Source organism: Myxocyprinus asiaticus, chromosome 23 (assembly GCF_019703515.2).
Source record: "Myxocyprinus asiaticus isolate MX2 ecotype Aquarium Trade chromosome 23, UBuf_Myxa_2, whole genome shotgun sequence".
Taxonomy (NCBI): Eukaryota; Metazoa; Chordata; class Actinopteri; order Cypriniformes; family Catostomidae; genus Myxocyprinus; species Myxocyprinus asiaticus.
The window spans coordinates 245,608-263,339 of record NC_059366.1 but is presented as its reverse complement, the minus strand read 5'-3'; the positions used below and the strand labels follow the sequence as shown (position 1 = coordinate 263,339).

General features: G+C 38.6%; 1 protein-coding gene across 10 annotated transcripts in view; it reads left to right on the top strand.

Moving 5' to 3' along the window:
- The first annotated feature begins 13,047 nt into the window (after positions 1-13,047).
- cfap36 (cilia and flagella associated protein 36) overlaps positions 13,048-17,732 on the top strand; it is a 67,491-nt gene continuing 62,806 nt past the window's right edge. The window contains exons 1-3 of one of the 10 annotated variants that reach the window (XM_051651158.1): positions 13,048-13,314; positions 15,988-16,052; positions 16,134-16,232. In XM_051651158.1, the coding sequence (XP_051507118.1) occupies positions 13,212-13,314; positions 15,988-16,052; positions 16,134-16,232 (267 nt within the window). In that variant the 5' untranslated portion in view covers positions 13,048-13,211. The other 9 variants (XM_051651165.1, XM_051651164.1, XM_051651168.1 and 6 more) reach the window with 9 other exon arrangements.

Here is a 17,732-nt window from a genome sequence, read left to right as displayed (position 1 = left end):
GACTGAATCCATTCATTCAATGCAACATGTAGAGCAACATAAACACAGTTACTCAATCCAACCTCAAAGATGATGTGCATTTCCTTTCTTCTGAACTCAAATGTGTGTGATAATAAAGCAAGCATGTTAAGTACACACAAGTGCATACTGAACACACAGAGAACCAGAGCATTCAGCGAGATTTGGGTTGTTTGTGTTTTCTGAAGCTTGTGTACGTGAGTCGAGTTGAACGGATGGTTTCATGCCAAAACTAGAATGTGTCAAGTCACTATGCTGAGTGGGCAGATCATTACCCATGATACCCGAGGCAATATCAGACAGATAAAGTGTGCAATGAGTCCTAACATATGTATGTTTGCCCTGTATTATAATATACAGAGAAAACAGTATGAGATGAAGCATTCATACAGTCAGAGGTGCTGATGTCGAGTGTTGCAGTGTTTTTCTGGTGGGTTTGGCACTGTTGGTGTCATGTTGCGTCTGCGCTGCTTCTGCATTGTTTTATTGATGACGCATGTACACTCGCTCTGCTGCAGTTTAAAGCTCATTCACATACAGCATGTACAGTACAGACACTAAACAACAGAAAGTGAGATTGAACGTTCAAGAATGTGTGTGAGATTGATACTAATAACAGACAATGAGAGAACAGTGAAAGTGCATTAGAAGATGTACAACTAATCAGAGTTTACTACACTGAGCAGATAACTAACATCTTCAGTTACATCCTTAATTATTGTACATGTTAAGACAAAAGGAAAAAGAAAGAACATCTTAGTATTGGGTTCTTTAGGTGCAAAACTGTAATGTAGGAATCGTATGCAATTCTAATCAATATTTGTCAGTTTCTAATTCAATTGTGCAGGATCACTGAATGAAACACTTTTTTTTTATTATTAACAATTTTTATTGATTCCATTCAACAAATTAAATAAACATAACAGAAAATGCGGAATCAAATTATATAAAATTAAACCTTTCCACTCGGACATTCTGGACACTTTTATCCATACCATATGGTTCAATGGATTAGAAGGTAGTTTTTGGTAGTAATGTTCATTATTGAGTTGTTGAAGCTTCCTCAATATATTTTTCTTTGTCCATTACTACAACAGCGCCAACTTTGTCTGCTGGTTTTGTAACGATAGAGTCATTTTTAGCCAGTACATCCAAAACTTGTTTTTGTGATCCAGATAGATTATTGTTTACTTTTTTATTAGCTGTAGAAAACAGATGTTCCATATCAAAATCTACTTTTCTAGTAAATGCTGTAAGAATGGGATTGGATACTGTGGGCAAAAAATAGGATTTAGGACTAAAACCAGTTGAGTTCATCCTACTTCCAAAGGTGTCCTCAGGATTTTTGCAATGGTACCAAAGCTTTAGATGGAGGCTTGTGACATCATTTACTTATTGTGACATCATTTACTATGATATAAGTACCTAGATATACTCCACCTAGTGGATTTCTGACACTAAATGATGTGTGTTTGTGATTTCTTCTGAGCAGGTGTGCCCAATTTAGCAATAATGAAGTGAGAGTCCCTTCTTAAGTCATTTTTGTGTGTTGTAGGCTGCACCCTGAATAAGGCATTTTTGCCGATACGCGTAGGTTTGCAGCCCTCTTTTTTTCCATTGTTTTAACTATTGTTACAGCCATTGACAATAAAGGCTTTTACTGTATTTTTGATCTGGAAGTGTGCCTTGATTTTCCTTTTTAGACTATTATTTCCTCATTGAAGAGCACCTTTATATTTTTGGAACAACTTCGGAGCATACCGGATTTTGTTTTTTGAACCTATTTAAGAGAATGTCGTGATCTATCGTGTCGTAGGCAGCACTAAGATCTAAAAGCACTAGAAGAGAAATGCAGCTGCGATCAGATGATCAGAGCAAGTCATTTGTAACTCTGATAAGTGCAGTCTCTGTACTATAATGGGGCCTGAATCCTGACTGAAATTCTTCATATGTACCATTTCTCTGTAAAAATTAACATAGTTGGGAGCACAGTACCTTTTCTAGTATTTTCGACATAAATGGGAGATTTGAAATCAGTCTATAATTAGCCAATTCTCTTGGATGAAGCTGTGGTTTCTTGATAAGTGGTTTGATAACTGCCATTTTAAAGTTTATTGGGAAATGCCCTAAGGATAATGAGTTAATAATATTAAGAAGAGGTTCTGAGATTGCAGGAAATACCTCTTTTAGGAGTTTAGTCGGTACTGGATCTGACATACATGTTGTTGATTTTGATGTTTTGATCTTTTTTGTTAGCTCTCCCTGACCTATAACAGTGAAGGATTGAAGTTGCTCATAGAGAATAATTTAAGTGTTCTGGGGTGCTGTGGCAGACGGATGAATAATTCCAATTTTGTTTCTCATGATTTCGATTTTATCAGTAAAAAAATTCATAAAGTCATTACTACTATGCTGCGATGGAATATCTGGTTCAGTCAATGATTTATTCCTAACCAGTTTAGCCACAATACTAAATAAACACCTAGAATTGTTGTGGTTATTTTCTATAAATTTGAGAAGACTGTATTTATATTTTCTGTTATTACATAAAATTCTTCTAGACTTTTTAGCTTACTGAGTATGTGAGACAGTTCTGGAAGATTATTAGTGAAGCTATCTTTAGTACTTGAAAGAATAGTTCTACCTGAACGATAATATTGCGTAGATTGAGTTACCTTTGCTAAGCGCAGCATACAAGAGACGAGATAATATTCTGAGATATCATTGCTCTGCGGCAGAATTTCTGTATTATCAACATTAATTCCATATGACAAAACTAGATCTAGTGTATGATTTTGGTGATGGGTTGGACCTGTCACATTTTGTCTAACCCCAACAGAGTTGAGAATATCGATAAATGCTAATCTCAGTGTATCATTTTCATTATCTATGTGGATGTTGAAGTCACCAAAGATTAAAGCCCTATCCACAGCAACCACTAGATCTGACAGAAAATCAGCAAATTCTCAAAGAAATTCTATGGCCCTAGTGGTCTATATACTGTAGCAAGAACAAAAGACGTCAAAGTTTTTTATTTATATCTGACGATGTCACATTAAGCATTATCAGTTCAAAAGAATTAAACTTATATCCAGATGTTTGAGTAACACTGAAAATATCACTGTAAATTGTAGCAACACCTCCTCCTCAAACTTTCAGACAAGGCTCATGTTTATAACAATAACCTGAGGGAATAGACTCATTTAAACTAATATATTTATCTGTTTTAATCCAGGTTTCAGTCAGACAGACTGTGCAAAATAAGTCAGCAATGACTCTCTTGTTTGAGGAAATTAGCTAAATTTCATACTGACAGGACATTGATGACTGTTTTTATAGGGCTTATTTTGAATCTTGTTTAACATTTTCATTAATCTTCTGGTTTGCCTCCTTAAAAGTTAAACAAAAGAATGCACTTGTGAGGGTAATAAACAATTGTATTAAAATTATAGGAGTTAAATTGTCTGGGCTGTCAGATCTATTCATTATGCAGGTGTCACAAACTATTCTGTGTTTCCCCCGTCTTCTAGAGACTCTTATTTTGAAATCACCTCCACTACATTTCTCAAAATGCACCGTTATCATCCTCACCTGTCTTCCCTCATCACTGTCTTCAGCTGTTTTGTGTTAACCATCATTTGTACCTTTATTTATACCCTTCATGTTCAACTATCTCATCTATGGCAAGTATTATGTATTTTTCTTATTGTTGATGATAATCTCTTTTGTTTACATACATTGAAGAATCTCTAAGTTTGTAGATTTTGACCATTATTAAAGTACTGCATTTGGGTTCAGCCAGAATCTGAATCAGAAACCAGAATGTTTATGCATGACAGCAGGTGCTTAAAAAAGCAAACTACATTATATCTGACATATCCACTCCATGGTGCATTTTAGATGCTGTCTTCAGGGTGGTTGTATATTTAATGTGCTATCTCGTTGCTTAACTTAAATAGTAAAAGGTAGTTCCAGATTGATTCCAGGCTGCTATTATGATCTCTTTTATTATATGTTTTAATGTATTTATTGAGGTTTATGTATGTGGTGCACTTCACTGCTGCAGAACAAATTTCCCTGAAGGGGGGCAATAAAGGTGGAAGTAGTAGTAGTAGACTTGTTGAGCTTGAGGAATGCAGTCAACACCACAATTTGTGAAAAATTGAGAAAATAGAATGAGAGTATTTACTTGTAACACCATTCTGTAGAAAGGTTCCAAGTGATGTCACAATTTTATCCAGTTCCATTTTTTTATATGAGATAAAATCACGTGGCAACAGAACTGTGTGCACAATGTGGGACACATCTAAATATTGTGGTATTTGTTTTTTTTATATTGTGGTATTATATATATATATATATTTTAATTTTTTTGCGATTAACATTTTTAATAAAACACAGAAAAACAAAACATAAATAAATTGTGTCTCCATCCTCTGATTGGTATCACGAGCAGGTGGGTGTATCTTTAAGACCAAGCCTATACAATCTAGAGTGGGTCCAATAGAATCTATGTAAAATCTTAAATTGCATAAGGTGAACCCTTGCATCTCTAGATGCAGACTTGACATTTTTTAGAATCCTAGCCCACACTCCCTCCTCCAATACCAATTTTAAATCTTTCTCCTATAATCTCTTGATAGAAGTTAGAGCTCCATCCCCCAGACTCTGAATTAACAGGGTGTAATACACTGATGCCTCATGACCTTTTCCAAAAGCAGCAATCACCTCTCCCAGAGTATCTGCCACTTTAGGGGGGTGTATGCTACTCCCAAAAACAATACAGAGCAGGTGGCACAGCTGTAAATACCTATAGAACTGAGATCTGGGAAACCCAAAATGTTGAAACAAATTTTCAAATGATCTCAACACTCCACTCTCATATAGGTCTCCGAGTGTAGTAACCCCCCTCACAATCCACTCTGACCAGCAGAAAGGGGACTTATCAATACATAATTTTGGGTTCAGCCATATGCTTGAGGCAACATTAAAATAAATGTCTAAATTAAACACTCTGGACACTTTTGTCCATACCGAGTGCAAATGCGAGATAACGGGGTGTAACGTCTCCGATTGGTTTGATAGAAAGGCTTTGCAATGGCGAAATAGGGGCAAGAACTTCCTGTTCAATACAAAACCAGGGAGGGGCTCTCTCAGGTGGAAGTGACCAATGAGCCAAATGTCTGAGACCGAATGCATAATAATAAAACAAAATCTTGGGTACGCCTAGCCCACCTTTGTCAATCGGTCTATGTAACTTATTAAAATGTAATCTAGGACGCTTACCATTCCAAATGAAGGTCTTCGCTATGTTATCAAATTGCTTGAAATAAGAGAGGGGGACATCTATAGGGAGAGATTGTAACAGGTGGTTAAATTTTGGAATACAATTCATTTTAATAACATTAACCTTCCCAATCATAGATAAATTTAATGAAGCCCACCTGCCCACATCGCTTGAAAACCTTTTTATTAAGGGATCAAAATTAACTCTAACTAAATCAGACAAATTTGCTGGGAATAAAATGCCCAAATACTTAATGCCCTGTTTGGGCCACTGGAAGGCGCCCAGCTGGATAGCTGTAAGTGGGCAGTACGCTGTCAGAGCCAAAGCTTCAGATTTAGACCAAGTGAACTTGGTCTAAAGTTTTTGGCCTTTTCGGTGTCAAGTGAGATGGCAGCGACCGGAGTCTGATCATTCGCCACTGACCACATGATATTGATGAAACACCTAATGTTATCAGAAGAGCTGCGGCCCCGAATAAACCCCGCCTGATCTATATGTATAAGAGACGTCATAACTTAATCGGTTAGCCAAAATTTTTGACAATATTTTAATATCTAGCTGGATCAGGGAAATTGGACGATAACTCTTACACTCACTTGGATGTTTGTCTTTTTTAAGAATCAGACTGATCCGGGCTTGTGTCGTGGTTGGTGGAAGCTTTCCATTCTTTAATGATTCTGTATAAACTTCTAACAAATGTGGAGCCAATTCTGTAGCATAAGATTCAGCGGCAAAGCCATCTGGCCCCAGAGCCTTGCCTGTAGGCAAGGCCTTAATTACCTCGCCAAGCTCCTCCAAGGTTATCTCAGGATCAAGAGAATTTTTTTGCTCAGTCGTCAATTTAGGAAGTTCTAATAGTTCCACAAATGTTCTAATATCCACATCAGTAAACGAAGACATGGAACTATAGAGATCAAGATAGAATTCTTTAAAAGCATTATTAATATCAATGGCCGAGGTAAAAATTTCACCACCAGCAGATTTCACTGAGGGAATGGTAGAAAAAATATTCTCTCTGCTTTATATATCTAACCAAAAGCTTCCCTGCTTTGTCCCCTGACTCAAAGTATGACTGTCTTGCCCTGAATAACCAAAACTCCACCTTCCACAACAAAATAGTATTATATCTGTATTTGAATCAGGTCAATTCCCTGAGGCCATCAGACGACATTCAGCACTTCAGCTCTGCCTAGGCACTTTTAATATTCCCTTCCAACTCCACGAGTTCTCGTGCTTTGGATTTTTTGATGAATGAGGCATACTGTATGATCTGACCCCTAAGAACTGCCTTAAGTGCCTCCCAAGCCACGCCCACAGAGGATACTGAGGACCAGTTGGTCTCCATATAGACATTGATTTCAGCCTTTAACATTTGTTAGAAATCAGGTTTTGCGAAAGGGATACATTAATGCGCCAGCTATATTATTTATTTTTCTCCTTATGTGGCAACACCAGGGCGTGATCTGAAACTAAGATGTTTCCAATTGAGCAATCAACAACAGATGAACTGAGGGACTTGGATACCAAAAAAAAAATCGATTCTAGAATAAATCTTACAGACTGATGAAAAAAATGTATAGTCCCTACCAGATGGGTTCAAAAGTCTCCAAATATCTGTAAGACCAAGATTTTTACACATACAGGTGCATCTCAATAAATTAGAATGTCGTGGAAAAGTTAATTTATTTCAGTAATTCAACTCAAATTGTGAAACTCGTGTATTAAATAAATTCAATGCACACAGACTGAAGTAGTTTAAGTCTTTGGTTCTTTTAATTGTGATGATTTTGGCTCACATTTAACAAAAACCCACCAATTCACTATCTCAAAAAATTAGAATATGGTGACATGCCAATCAGCTAATCAACTCAAAACACCTGCAAAGGTTTCCTGAGCCTTCAAAATGGTCTCTCAGTTTGGTTCACTAGGCTACACAATCATGGGGAAGACTGCTGATCTGACAGTTGTCCAGAAGACAATCATTGACACCCTTCACAAGGAGGGTAAGCCACAAACATTCATTGCCAAAGAAGCTGGCTGTTCACAGAGTGCTGTATCCAAGCATGTTAACAGAAAGTTGAGTGGAAGGAAAAAGTGTGGAAGAAAAAGATGCACAAACAACTGAGAGAACAGCAGGCTTATGAGGATTGTCAAGCAAAATTGATTCAAGAATTTGGGTGAACTTCACAAGGAATGGACTGAGGCTGGGGTCAAGGCATCAAGAGCCACCACACATAGATGTGTCAAGGAACTTGGCTACAATTGTTGTATTCCTCTTGTTAAGCCACTCCTGAACCATAGACATCATCAGAGGCGTCTTACCTAGGCTAAGGAGAAGAAGAACTGGACTGTTGCCCAGTGGTCCAAAGTCCTCTTTTCAGATGAGAGCAAGTTTTGTATTTCATTTGGAAACCAAGGTCCTAGAGTCTGGAGGAAGGGTGGAAAAGCTCATAGCCCAAGTTGCTTGAAGTCCAGTGTTAAGTTTCCACAGTCTGTGATGATTTGGGGTGCAATGTCATCTGCTGGTGTTGGTTTTCAAAAAACACAATGGACCAAAGTCACTGCACCCGTTTACCAAGAAATTTGAGCACTTCATGCTTCCTTCTGCTGACCAGCTTTTTAAAGATGCTGATTTCATTTTCCATCAGGATTTGGCACCTGCCCACACTGCCAAAAGCACCAAAAGTTGGTTAAATGACCATGGTCTTGGTGTGCTTGACTGGCCAGCAAACTCACCAGACCTGAACCCCAAATGAGAAACAAGAGACCAAAAAATGCAGATGAGCTGAAGGCCACTGTCAAAGAAACCTGGGCTTCCATACCACCTCAGCAGTGCCACAAACTGATCACCTCGATGCCACGCCGAATTGAGGCAGTAATTAAAGCAAAAGGAGCCCCTACCAAGTATTGAGTACATATACAGTAAATGAACATACTTTCCAGAAGGCCAACAATTCATTAAAAATGTTTTTTTTAATTTTTTTTATTGGTTTTATGATATATTCTAATTTGTTGAGATAGTGAATTGGTGGGTTTTTGTTAAATGTGAGCCAAAATCATCACAATTAAAAGAACCAAAGACTTAAACTACTTCAGTCTGTGTGCATTGAATTTATTTAATACACGAGTTTCACAATTTGAGTTGAATTACTGAAATAAATGAACTTTTCCACGACATTCTAATTTATTGAGATGCACCTATACTGTGAAGCGTCAATGTTGCTCTAGGGGGCTTGCACACTTTTTCTTCACTATGATCAAGGACTGAATCCATCAATAGATTAAAGTCTCCTTCGAATATTATATCATGAGGGGTGTCAGCGGCTTGCAACATCCCTTCAAGATCTATAAAAAAGCCCTGATCATCAGCGTTAGGTGCGTAAATATTAGCCAAAATCAACCTTTGCCCCTGAATTTTTGCTAAAACTGTAATGACTCTTCCTAATTTCTCTTTTCTCTGTCTGAGGCATTTGAATTGTAGATGTTTAGTTATCAATGTAATGACTCCCTTGCTCTTACTCGAGCCAGCACTAAAGAAAACATGCCCACCCAATATCTTCCCAAATTTGTGAGATGTGTTTCTTGAAGAAACACTATATCATTGTAACACTACTTAGTGGAAAGGAGGAGGCGAGAAGCAGATTTCCTGGTTCAGGTTGGAGTTTTAATCATGCACTCTGACGCTTACAGTTCCACACTCGTCGGTTTTACAGGCAAACATTTACTCAAACACTTCCAGTTCAATACACTAATAATACAACAGAATGCAGTGTCGTGGCCTTTCTTGCACCAGTCTCTCTCTCACCGCGTCTACTGGCGGTGTGGCTCTTTTATGCCGCTCTCCCCGTGCTTACTGAAATTAGAGATAGGTGTTAGACATAATTTAGCTCAGGTGTAAGTGCCCTTACCGCTTTCTCTCTCTCCGGAGAGATGCTTGACCATGCCCCCGCTACCACAATCATATTTCTTACATTTAAGAAAATAAATAACCTTCCTTCTTTTTATGAGGTGCCCCAAACCATTCACATTCCACGTGGAGACAGATAATCCACTCATATTAATATTTGACATTTTGACATGTTAGAGAAAATAGATTGTGTGTCAAAAATAAAATTATAAAGACCACTTTCCCCATTAGTGCAACAATCAAACCCCGAACTTCCCCCAGAACAAAAAACAAAAAAACAAACAAAAAAAAAAAACATAAAAAAGAAAAACGTGCGCTTTAACTCTGCGCACAACAGCGCATGTACGCCTACGAGAGCCCCCGCGACAACTTTGCCATCAGATTGCTCAAGTCCGGTGCTTCTATACAAATTTTGTGAGACAGAATTACATAACAGAATATAATCAATAAATCAAACTCCAGCCAATAGGCAGAATAAACACAAAGAACGTGTAGATTCATTCACAAAACTGTATCGAAGGTGTGTTCCTCCACAAAAAAAAAAAAATCCAGCCTCTAGCAGAACCAGCACACACAAAAAAAATAACAAAAAAAAAAAAAACATTCAGTTTCCTCAGACAGTCAAACAAATGTTCAGTGAGCTGGCTGTTCATGAATGCAGCAGATGACCTAATCCTTCCAATGTCCTGCAAAAAATACTCCACAAAACAAACTCCAGCCAATAGGAGGAACCAGCACAAAAAGAAACAAGAAAGGCCCCCAGTTTCCTCGGACAGTCAAGTGTATGTTCAGCGAGACAAGCTCACTTGAGGACAACGTGAGAAACACACCATGACTTCCTTAGTCCATTGATTTTATGAAAGACATCGCTTGTTGTGAGCATGTAAATATTTTGCAGCCATCCTTAGTATCTATTCTCAATTTGGCCGGAAACATCAGTGCGAACGCGATCCTCCGTCGATGCAAGAGATTCTTGAAGGAGTGTTACTACACAAAACAAACTCCAGCTGCTAGGTGGAACCAACACAAAAAGAACCAAATGGTGCCCATTTTCCTCAGACAGTCAAGTGTATGTTCAGCGAGTCAAGCTCACTTGGGGGCAATGTGAGATACACCAAATGGCTTACTCACCCCATTGTCTCTATGAAAGACAATGCTTGCTGTGGGCATGTAAATATTTTGCGGCCATCCTTATTATCTATTCTCAGTTTGGTTGGAAACATCAGTGCAAAAGCGATCTTCCATTGATGTAAGAGTTTCTTGCATTCCTTGAATCGATCACGTTTCTCTCGTCGAATTCGCAAAGTCTGGGAACAAGATAATGCTGTGGTTTTACAAGCTTTCCTTTGCTCCTTGCCTCGTGTAACACGAGATCTTTAACGGATGATCTCAGAAATTTGGCCAGAATTGATAAGGGCCTGTCTCCCTCAGCGGATCTCTGAGCCGGCACTCTGTGAGCTCGCTCGATTTCCATCTCATGGCCTGTTATGTCGAGCAGACTCGGGAAGAGCTCCTCTAGGAATTTCACATGGACATGGTTTCGCCGATTATGATTCTCAAGGTCTTCCAGCTTTTCCCAAATGCGCTGCAAATCTGCTTTGGACACTAGTGGATTAGCAGCTAATTCCCTCTCTGATGACTCCAGATAATCGATCCGTTTCTCGACGTCCCCGATTCTTGTAACGAATTCAGAGAATTTTGCCTCCATTGCCGTAATCGGTCGACGTATTAACGCAAAATCCTCCAGGTCCGCTACAACCTTCGCCAGCATTACAGACATGCTGGACAGTTGCCGTTGGATTTCTCCCACTGCACCATTCAAATTGAGTCCCCCACCCCCTGCGGTATCAGCTTGAGCATGTAAGTGTCTTTTAATATCTCCAGAGCCTGAAGATTTTTAATTCTTTGACATGTTGACTTCTTAGAACAGTTATGTAGCAGGGTGTATCGAATCTCACTGGTTTATAACATTAAAAGAATTAAAAACTAGCAAAGTGCGCAGAGCTGGTCATTCACACATCCGACTCTTGCATGGTGCCATGCAAGTCTCCCCAAATAAATTATTAAAAAAGTTCTACAATAGGCTAAATTGAATATCAGTTCAACATAGTATCTCAATATAATGCCACTGTTCTTTCTATCTCATAAAGGTGAAGATGTCTGAAGTGAGACAGACCAAAATCCCCATTTGGGGTGAGCATCAAAGCAGGATTTCACTTTGGGCCCCATATGCTCAGAAAATGCCTCGGATTAATGCCTTTATTGATTAAAAAAATTATGGCACCAAATTGTACCCTAATTCATGGACAGTGTCATTATTATTAACAGCAGGTGACATTATTATCATATCCACTTTTTTCCTACGTCCCGTTATGCTTAGCGAGAAATATGGGCGTTACTTCCATTGTCAAGTAAATACAGCTGTTGTTACGATGTACATCCATTCATTCTTTCATTGCGGTGTTGGGATTTTGAGGAGAGTGTGTATGATTTCATATGGACATACATCAGTCACTATACCAGTGTGTTACTGAACGATAATAAACTGCAAAATAGTCATAAAGACAAAGCGCAAACAAAACCGGTGCGCTGTTTCTCCCAGATGCAGTTGAGATTTAATCTTAGCACAAATGCAACATATCGAGCAAAATGATCTGTTGTTTTTAGTGGAGAACCTGTGTTAGTTCAGCTTCAGATGTGTGTGCTTGTCATCTTGTCACCCTGCATGCTGATATCAGACAGACACGCAGAGGAAGAGCCGTGAAGTTCTCATCCTTGGGTATGTAATCGCTTTTTCAAGTTGTCCGACGGGACGGTCATTTTCTTTTAAATCCGCACGTAAGTTTAAACTTTTGTTCAGTGGGTGATTGACTGGTGAGAGGTGGTGCTTCGCTGCCATCAGGGATGCATCAGGATGGCGTTTTAAACCTCAGATGCAATGTGTTTTTTGACTACCTCTGTATGTGTTTTTGTGATCCAATCATAAAACATTTTACACCCCGTTTACAACCATATTTAGTGCTGACCATCAGATCATCCGAAACGCGTCTTATTACCAGCTGTAAACAGCGCCTAAAATGACTGCAGCCAGAGCTAGGGAATGCTATAGAACAACTTCCGGCGGAAGTCCCACCCACATTCCTTTCTCCAGTAAGACCCCCAGGAAAAAGGTGTATAGGCTACATTCCGCTACTGCCATTCCAGAAGAGTTAAACCAGAGATTATTTAGCAGAGATGGGCCACTTCTATTGAAATGAATGGGAGACATATGTAGAAAGAAAGTCTTACAGTTAAAAGAGCCAATCACCTTTTAGATACACACACATCACCTGTCAATGAACTCTAGAACGCGCATGCACATTAGCTGTGCAAGCCGGGAAAATAGCTTTTTTTTTTTTTTTTTTTTTTTTGCGTAATATGAGGTAAAGAGGCACAATTAAAGATACCAGAATTGTCAGATTTTATTGCTGATCTGAAATATGTACTTCGATTGTAATCTTGACCAACTGTTTAGGAGATTTTGGTCTTCCTCTATTCAAGTAGATAGGAGCTGCACTGGCATGACTGGAAATAACCTCCCGAGAGCGTTCCAAAGACGGATGACAGATGACTGACTTGCTAGAAATAATTGAATTAAACATATTAGATAATTATTGGAAAATTCACAGCACTCTTGGTGAACTTTGAACTTTGAAGCAAAAAATCGCACTCAGAGAGCAGACCTTTAGATTTCATACTTCTACCTGCTAAATATTTTTTAATTATATTTTATTTGTTGCGCACGCTCTCCAAGATGCGCGTGCCCGAGGGTTCTGACATCGGCCGTGACGTCATCGGACGCTATGGCAGCAGATTATGTCGCACACATCCGGGGTGGCGCCAGATTCCCGATCGCGTTTGTTATTAATACACCGTTATCTCTGGCGTGCTGAAATCATACGTACAGTAATGAATGATTCTGTCAGTAATGTGACATCTGTGTGAGATTATCGGCTCGTGATGGCGGATGACAGCGAGTGGGTGCTCGAGAGCATCGCGGGATATCTGAGCAGCCCAGACTGGATCATCCCACTCACACACTTCATGGACAACAACTGCTCAGGTACACAAACTACACAATATAACAACATTATATTAATACTGTCATCCCACTCACACGCTTCATGGACGACAACTGCTCAGGTACACAAACTACACAATATAACAACATTATATTAATACTATCATCCCACTCACACGCTTCATGGACGACAACTGCTCAGGTACACAAACTACACAATATAACAACATTATATTAATACTATCATCCCACTCACACGCTTCATGGAGGACAAACTGTTCAGGTACACAAACTACACAGTATAACAACATTACATTAATACTATCATCCCACTCACCCGCTTCATGGACGACAACTGCAAAGGTACACAAACTACACAATATAACAACATTATATTAATACTATCATCCCACTCACCCGCTTCATGGACAACAACTGCTCAGGTACACAAACTACACAATATAACAACATTACATTAATACTATCATCCCACTCACCCGCTTCATGGACAACAACTGCTCAGGTACACAAACTACACAATATAACAACATTACATTAATACTATCATCCCACTCACCCGCTTCATGGACAACAACTGCTCAGGTACACAAACTACACAATATAACAACATTATATTAATACTATCATCCCACTCACACGCTTCATGGACAACAACTGCTCAGGTACACAAACTACACAATATAACAACATTACATTAATACTATCATCCCACTCACACGCTTCATGGACAACAACTGCTCAGGTACACAAACTACACAATATAACAAAATTATATTAATACTATCATCCCACTCACCCGCTTCATGGAGGACAAACTGTTCAGGTACACAAACTACACAATATAACAACATTACATTAATACTATCATCCCACTCACCCGCTTCATGGACGACAACTGCTCAGGTACACAAACTACACAATATAACAACATTATATTAATACTATCATCCCACTCACACGCTTCATGGAGGACAAACTGTTCAGGTACACAAACTACACAATATAACAACATTATATTAATACTATCATCCCACTCACACGCTTCATGGACGACAACTGTTCAGGTACACAAACTACACAATATAACAACATTACATTAATACTATCATCCCACTCACCCGCTTCATGGACGACAACTGCTCAGGTACACAAACTACACAATATAACAACATTATATTAATACTATCATCCCACTCACACGCTTCATGGACGACAACTGCTCAGGTACACAAACTACACAATATAACAACATTATATTAATACTATCATCCCACTCACACGCTTCATGGAGGACAAACTGTTCAGGTACACAAACTACACAATATAACAACATTACATTAATACTGTCATCCCACTCACCCGCTTCATGGACAACAACTGCTCAGGTACACAAACTACACAATATAACAACATTATATTAATACTATCATCCCACTCACACGCTTCATGGACGACAACTGCTCAGGTACACAAACTACACAATATAACAACATTATATTAATACTATCATCCCACTCACCCGCTTCATGGACAACAACTGCTCAGGTACACAAACTACACAATATAACAACATTATATTAATACTATCATCCCACTCACACGCTTCATGGACGACAACTGCTCAGGTACACAAACTACACAATATAACAACATTATATTAATACTATCATCCCACTCACACGCTTCATGGAGGACAAACTGTTCAGGTACACAAACTACACAGTATAACAACATTACATTAATACTATCATCCCACTCACCCGCTTCATGGACGACAACTGCTCAGGTACACAAACTACACAATATAACAACATTATATTAATACTATCATCCCACTCACCCGCTTCATGGACAACAACTGCTCAGGTACACAAACTACACAATATAACAACATTACATTAATACTATCATCCCACTCACCCGCTTCATGGACAACAACTGCTCAGGTACACAAACTACACAATATAACAACATTATATTAATACTATCATCCCACTCACACGCTTCATGGAGGACAAACTGTTCAGGTACACAAACTACACAATATAACAACATTACATTAATACTGTCATCCCACTCACCCGCTTCATGGACAACAACTGCTCAGGTACACAAACTACACAATATAACAACATTACATTAATACTATCATCCCACTCACACGCTTCATGGACAACAACTGCTCAGGTACACAAACTACACAATATAACAACATTACATTAATACTATCATCCCACTCACACGCTTCATGGACAACAACTGCTCAGGTACACAAACTACACAATATAACAACATTACATTAATACTATCATCCCACTCACCCGCTTCATGGACAACAACTGCTCAGGTACACAAACTACACAATATAACAACATTACATTAATACTATCATCCCACTCACCCGCTTCATGGACAACAACTGCTCAGGTATAAACAAAACCATCATTAATGTAATAATAGCAACAGGCTAACTGTTATAATGCAGGAGTTTAGTGTATATTTCAGCTCTGTAAATGTTCATTTACTCACGGTATAATACATTTACATTTATTTCCATTTAAAAGCTTAAGTGATTATGACCGATTGAATAACAGATTTGCAACGCTGGAAGTGTTGTAATGTTTTAAAATGTTTAAAGTTTATAAATGCTCAAGTTAAAGATCATTTATATATGAATGTTTAATGTGGTTTCAGTGTTTGATGATGAAGATGAGAATAAACTGACCTACACTGAGATTCATCAACAATACAAACAGCTGGTGAGATCTGAAAGTATTCAGTTTTAATTGAATTCATTTGAACAAGGGCGTTGTTTTCTAACAGTTGTTTTGAATGTTGAGGTGGAGCAGTTACTGGAGAACCACATGCAGGAGGTGGGCATTAGTGAACAGCAGTTTGTGCACGCCTGCTCGTCTTCGACAAAGACTAAAAGTTTACAGGTAAGACCTTGTGCTCATGTGTGTCTGACCCTGAACAATCCAGATCCACAGGAATGGTTGAAACATAGGAACATATTTACAGTCTTCCTGTGCTGATATGTCATGAAATCATGCAGTCGTGTCTCTGGGAGTGTGTGAACATCACTGCTGGATTACTGATGGGTTTAGCGCGGTTTAGACACTCTTGCTCTTAGATTATTGTGCCGTTCATTGGCTCAGTTGACAGTAGAATTAGAGCAGATATCTCACGACTCATGCAGGTATTTTTGTGTGGATCGTCTTGCGTTGGTTTTGTTTTTGCATGCATCAGATATTACTGTGTGTTTCGGAACACAGATCTCGTTCATGTTTACACTGATCAGATATCAGGCTCGTTAAAAGCCAACTGATCATGTTATGTTAATCTGCACACACAGCAGGACGTCACAATCTACAGTTTAATCTACTCGTCAATCATCATAACCACTGACACATCAAAACACTCATCGCCTGTCTTTCTAGTTTAATATCAATCCATGACCTACTCAAATAAACATTCAGATTTTGGACTGAACGACAGAGAAAATCGTTACAGTTTCTGAGTTGAGAGAGTCAGAGTCAGTGTGACACAGTTGACAGAGATTAGTTAACTGGGTTAGTGAGACAGAGGACAGGCCAGTTCAGATGGAAGATTTACCAGGACTGCAGACAGTCTTTAATGCGCACAGACCTAGAAACCCAGCACTGATACAGCAAAGTCAGCGTCCTATATATACAAATATATATATATGTAAAGTGGTGTCCAAAAGTGTAAGACCACAATGAAATTTTGAAATGTTATTTTTCATTTTTCAACCTGTAAATTAACTGTGTTTTGATAAAAGAAAACCAAATGAAGAAGAAATATGTGTAAAATTAAGAAGATATATTTCAGATTCTGCACTGTTTCTATGTCACCAATAAAATAAATACATTTAAGGTCCATTTGTGTTACATAGGTTTGATTATTGTTCTAAAATGTGTAAAATAGTATTAACATTGAATAGTTGTGTCAAAACCATTGATTGTTAGTGCACGTTATTTCTAGGGATGCACTGATCCGATACCTGGATCGGTATTGGCTCTGATACTGATGTTTTTAGACTGATCAGGCAACAGAACCAAATCCGATACTGTGTGTTAGTCATGCTCGATACTGTCATCTGTATGATATCCATCAAGGCTGCATGATAGATTGAAATAAGACTGAGATCATGAAATGGCCTTACAAGGGTTAGGGTTATTCACCACTTCAAACAGCGCTGTGCGAGCAAGTGGCGCTCTGGCAGGAGTAAGCGGAACACGCATAGTAGAGCAGCAATATTAGATGATGTTTATCATATTACAATTCAAATGGCAAAGTTTGTCAAAATGGCCCCTTACCAAATGTTGGCTATAAATGCAGTAGCTTGAAACAAGTCACAGATCAAAGCAATAGTCAGTGATCTATCTAAATCATCATGGTAAAGAACGATAGCTGAA